Source organism: Histoplasma capsulatum, genomic scaffold (genome assembly GCF_000149585.1).
Source record: "Histoplasma capsulatum NAm1 scaffold_6 genomic scaffold, whole genome shotgun sequence".
NCBI classification, from domain to species: domain Eukaryota; kingdom Fungi; phylum Ascomycota; class Eurotiomycetes; order Onygenales; family Ajellomycetaceae; genus Histoplasma; species Histoplasma mississippiense.
Genome location: NW_001813977.1, coordinates 2060705 through 2066031, shown reverse-complemented (window position 1 = coordinate 2066031; position 5327 = coordinate 2060705). Strand labels below are relative to the sequence as shown.

Here is a 5327-nt window from a genome sequence, read left to right as displayed (position 1 = left end):
GGGTATCTATTTCGCCAAATAAGAAGAAAGAAAACACCATATCTAGCCACTCCTATATTAGACGGCAAAACATTGGTGAAGAAGAAGAAGAAGAAGAACAGCAAAAACAAATAATCATCGCATTACAATCAGTACACATACGACCCCGAGGAAACCTGCCACCGGAAGTCAAAAAATCCAGCAGCACGCACGCCAGCAAAACCCTGCCATCGACATCGCTCACTCAGAACCACAAAATCAGGCTGCCCAACGCCCGTCAGAAGTGGTACGAGGCGGCTCGCTTGCTGTAGCCCGCCTACGTCTGCGCCCCATACGACCAGCTCGAGACGTTGGCGCGAGCGTGGACGCAGAAATATGGCCCCTAGGTCTGGTACAAAGGGGTAAGATTTTGTGGTTGTGCGAGATGAGTGGCTGTTAGAGGCTGCAGTGTGGATTGTCAGGTGGTCATGGGCGATGTGGATAGGGAACAAGTCGAGGGCGGATAAGGGTGGCGGTGGCAAGTCATTCCCGATTGCAATGGTGATGAGGTTTCCCGAACCGCGCAGTTCCTCCTCTTCTTCGATCATGCGATTATCATTGTCATCGCTGTTGCATGTAGTTTGTGGTGGTAGAATCTGCGAATCTGCCGCGAAATACTGTAGCAAGTTACGGCTGATCTGCAGCGCTACGTTCATTAGTTGCTCCTCTCCACTGCTGGCGGGCGAGCAGATCCTTATAGTAAATCTACCCATCGAATGAAGGATCGCATCCATGGCGCCATTCTGCCGACCGTACCGCTGCCAGATATCGTCCTGCCATGAATTATCGGTAGAAACAGTCCACTTGCCCGTGGCCTCATCTTTGACGAACCATGAGGAGTAAGCGGTGTCAGCGGGCGGGGCTCTAAATGGCGTTTCAGAACCATCATTTTCATCCACCACCACGATATCCGTGGGGTATGCTGTCCCACGCATTCTTGATGGGACAAGATGGAAACGATGCACATAACGAGTCTTCAGGCGCCACTGCCTTGCCCCCCCTTCGCGCATCACTTGCATGTGTCCGTATTTATCTGGCGAGGACAGTTGGTCCACCATGATGCCGCCTCGGGACCCCATATCTCCTGAGTTAGGGGTGGAAAAGGAGAATTTCTCGGGCAGAAGGTTGCTGTAGGCGGAAGTATTGCTAGTATGGAGAGAGTAGAAATCTAGTAGTGGGGGCGTGGTTAAGACGCCATCAAACCAATGACCCTTTTCTGGAAGTTCATAGTATTCGGAGTGGCGGCCATTTTCCAAGATTAGCTGGTGCAATAGGCGTGAATGGTATGCAGGGACGTTTTTGTCTGCAGAACCATGCTGTTGGAGAATGGGGATTCCAGCGAAGTTTTCCACAAGCAATTCATGCTTGAAACTCTGCCGAGCTGTCTGGATGACGCTTGCGATAGCAGCTTGTGCATCATGCCACATGGTAAATGGCACGTAATCTGAAATGGGATGGGGAGAAGTGTTGACGTTAGTTTCCTTTTCAATGTCCACGAATATGTTATTCAAATAATATCGGTTATAGCATACTTTCGATGGACGAATATCCCGAAACCGGAGCAGCAGCGATAAGTTTATCAGGCTGATGCGTGAGGAAGAACCAGGTCCCTTGGCCTCCATTCGAATGGCCAGACACAAGCCAATCGTCCAAGGACACCCCCAACCCGTCCCAACCCACCGCCTGCATCCAAGCTGGAATAGCATCAACCGCAGCCTGCACATCGGCGGCGCCCCAAGTATCTATCATCCACGTGAGCAAGAATCAGTATAAACCTCTTCTACCTCATGAAATAGGAAGTAGAACTCACGTCAATCATCCCCGCTCCATGGTGTGACACCTGTCGGGAACAGCATCCATGCACATATTCCATAGGCAGCATCCAGCATATGTCTAACCTGCTCACTAGCAGCTTCGAGGCCCGCGCCGTGCAGGTCAACTAGAATGGGGAGTGTATGATCACCGTCGCCGCCGCCGGTGGAATTACAGGACGAATTCAACGGGGGCCGTAAGATGGCGTAGGATACTATGCCGCCGGGGTGGAGGAAAGTATACTTTTGGGCATCTGTCATCCTCCGCGTTGTGACGGGCGCAGTCACAGGGTTTGTTTTCCACGGTTGATTCGCAGACTGGACCTTATAGGTGAGTTGGAGGGAGAAGTTTGAGGGGATTGGGCCGTCGAAATCGATCTTAAAAGCTACTGGGCGCGACTGGCGTGGAGCGAGGGTAATTGGACTATTGACCAATGAGAGAATAGGCCTGGCGGATTGCGTATCAGAAACAGAATCGATATCCGTTATATCGGCCCATTCATCACGAACATTCCGTACGATAACAGAAGCAAGGGAACTAGTAAGTTTCCCCTCCACGACTTCTGCAACAAGAACACTATCCTCGTCCACAACTAGGCCTGGCACCACCTCACCGGCGTCAGTGCTGTCACTGGACAGGGAAGACTGCATCAACTGAACTTCCACTACAGCTCGTATCCGTGGTTCGCCCACCCCACCCAACGCCCTCACATCCCTCACCAACCTGATGTCAACAACATGTGGCCCAGGCACCAGTTTCAAAAGCACGGGCGCCCGCCGATATGTATAAAAATCGCCGCCGAAATACAGCTGTCCGTCAACCCATACCTCTAGCAGTCCGTCTGTAAACATGGAGACGGTAGCTGTATTACCACCGCTGCGGTCATCAGCTCCAGCTCCAGACGCCACAGTCAAACACCCCCGCGCCCAGGCCTGATACTGCATTCCCGCCCAGCCATAAACAGACCGGAGAAACTCCCAGTCTACATCCGGAAAACCGATGTCGAGGTCAACCTTTGCCTTGGCAGATGCATGATTGCCCTGTTCTGACTCGATCACCCCCAGGACAGACCAGCCAACGGTTCCGTTGGCACCCAAGGCACTGCTGAATCTAGCAGCCGGGTCGGAGTCATACGAAATATTGCGGAATCCGCCGAGTACCTCGAGCGGATCTGCGCCCCATGTTGCTTCTGCAGGTGTTTTATGCAAACGGAAATTAGTTTTTCAGCATATCTATTATATATTTGTTGTTGTTCCTGTTGGTGTTGCTTTAACAGCAAATATATGAATTGATATACTTACTTACCTCTTGTGCCAGTTTTAAACGGACCAAGAACATGCCATGTTCCCAAGATAGAAACTGATGCTGGACTTCTATTCACATCCATATCCGATTCTGCTGGCTGTAGCATGGGCACTGCATTGATGTCTGCCCCCAATGCATAATGAAGCCAAAATAATAATAAAATAAACGATGAGCGTGACAATAAAAAGGGTTCGGCTAACAAGGGATACATTATTCGTGGAAGACACACTGCTTGTTTTAACTTCCTTTACCGTTATCGAAATGAAGCATCATCATCATCATCATCATCATCGTTTAGTAACTATTTTTTTTTTAGATACGACGATATGGGGTATACCAGAGAGTCAGAATTAAAAAATACAAAACCAATGAAGTCCGCCAGACTCATTTTGCCGCGTCAATTGTAAGACATGCTCAATCAGTGAACACAAAATGAATAGCAGCGCTATCCTCTCCAGTGTTATATACTGCGTAGTACCTAGGTGCTTGGGTATATAAATGCTTGGCTCTAATGTCCTTCGGCGGCAAAAGCGTGCTGCCCCTGGAATATACGCAGCAAGAAGGCTGGCGGTTGGGTGAGAGAGATCTAAGAATGTGTGGGTATATCTCATTGAGCTTGAATTCAACTTCTCAGGAAATGGTCAACCGGGCGGCACGGCATAACTATTCTCCAGGAGCTGTGCCGCCAAGCGCAAGTTCAAATAGCTAATAGCTTCCAATAAAACCCAAGCTCCAATAGCAGCAGAGTACAGAGTAGTATGTAGAAGGATGGTGCGATCGTTATTTGCGAGTCCTGGTCAACGAATTTACCGGTGATTGCCACGCCTCTTTCCCTCGAGGTTGTGCCTCAATGGCTAACCGATGTTCCTTAATTTCCCCCCAAAAGCGGTTGATCACTTTTATGGCTTCATCATGCCGGAGAGGTAGAGTTAATTCCGGTTTGCGGGATTATTTGGGCGGCACCCGTGCTAATTTAATAGGGATTTTCAACGAATATTCAGGGGTGATAATCACTACGCTGTATGCGTGCGATTCCAGCCAGTGACCAGAACGGTGGTAATAGTTAGATAGATTTAATGACATTTGCATCCATGGTTGCTGCCAGGCCCGGTTTAGCTTGGGCCGGGGGTTGTCTAAAACAACCCTCACTAGCTCGCAAACGGGACTCATTGTACTGTCACATGATATACCACAGGTGTGGCCGCTCGTCGTCATCATCATCCTCTCAAGAACATTTCTCTCCAACACCTCTCAAACAGCCACCTTCAACGTCCACCACCACCAACACACTGTCTCCTCGCTGCTTGACCCCGGCCCGAGCATGAGCACCACAACAGTTGTTGGTACGGGCCTGCATTCGTTTGCGCTGTCGCCCAATTGGAAGACGAAGATGGCCACGTCCACCACCTCCCAGGACTCGCCGTTGGATAAATTCCCGCTCTTCGACGACACCGTTGCGCCCGTCACGGCCGACCAGAACGGCCTCAACAATGACCCCCTCTTTGCTCATCAGTCGTTACACTACTCACAGCCTACCAGATGGATGCCGCGGAAACAAGCTTCTCTCTCTCCCGTGGGTCCTAAACAGCGCCCGCGAAAAAGTATCAGTGAAGCCATCGACGGCTTTAGAGATCGTGGCACAAGCGTCAGTGTCAATGCCCAGGAGCTCGCGGAGGCCTTGAAAGCTCCTGTGTCGTATAAACTCATTGTACGCTCTTCTTTTATTTTCTTTTCTCTTTTTGGCTGTGTTCACTCTTTTTTCCTGCGGAGGTTGAGAAAATCTAATCCAATTCGTGATGTATGGCCGAATAGGGTCTCTGCGTCATCTGGTATATGACCTCCGCTCTCACCAACACTTCCTCCAAGTCCATCCTGAATACTCTTCCAAAACCAATTACTCTTACAATCATCCAATTCGCCTTTGTATCGATATGGTGCTCCATCCTCGCGTCTCTCGCGTCCCTATTCCCCTCCCTCCGACGAGCTATTCCCGCTCTAAAAAATGGTTTGCGAAAGCCATCCGTTGATGTCATAAAGACCACACTACCTCTGGGCCATGTTTCAGGTTCTAGGACACATCCTCAGCTCAATGGCCACGTCTCAAATACCCGTCTCCATGGTGCATACCATCAAGGGCTGTCACCCTTGTTCACAGTACTGGACCTACCGCTTTGTCTTCAGAATCGAGTATG

At 50.1% G+C, this 5327-nt stretch overlaps 2 protein-coding genes across 2 annotated transcripts; one reads left to right on the top strand and one right to left on the bottom strand.

The window, feature by feature from the left end:
- Positions 1 to 128: 128 nt before the first annotated feature.
- Positions 129 to 3241, bottom strand: HCAG_06931 (predicted protein; the record flags this gene model as incomplete). Its single annotated transcript, XM_001539276.1, has 4 exons — positions 129 to 1462; positions 1551 to 1734; positions 1917 to 3019; positions 3136 to 3241. 4 exons carry the CDS (start codon positions 3239 to 3241, stop codon positions 129 to 131), a joined length of 2727 nt encoding a protein of 908 aa, XP_001539326.1.
- Positions 3242 to 3646: 405 nt separating this feature from the next.
- On the top strand, positions 3647 to 5207 carry HCAG_06930 (predicted protein; the record flags this gene model as incomplete). The annotated part of the gene is made up of 6 exons (XM_001539275.1): positions 3647 to 3710; positions 4022 to 4058; positions 4137 to 4155; positions 4331 to 4843; positions 4948 to 5140; positions 5173 to 5207. 6 exons carry the CDS (start codon positions 3647 to 3649, stop codon positions 5205 to 5207), a joined length of 861 nt encoding a protein of 286 aa, XP_001539325.1.
- Positions 5208 to 5327: the final 120 nt, after the last annotated feature.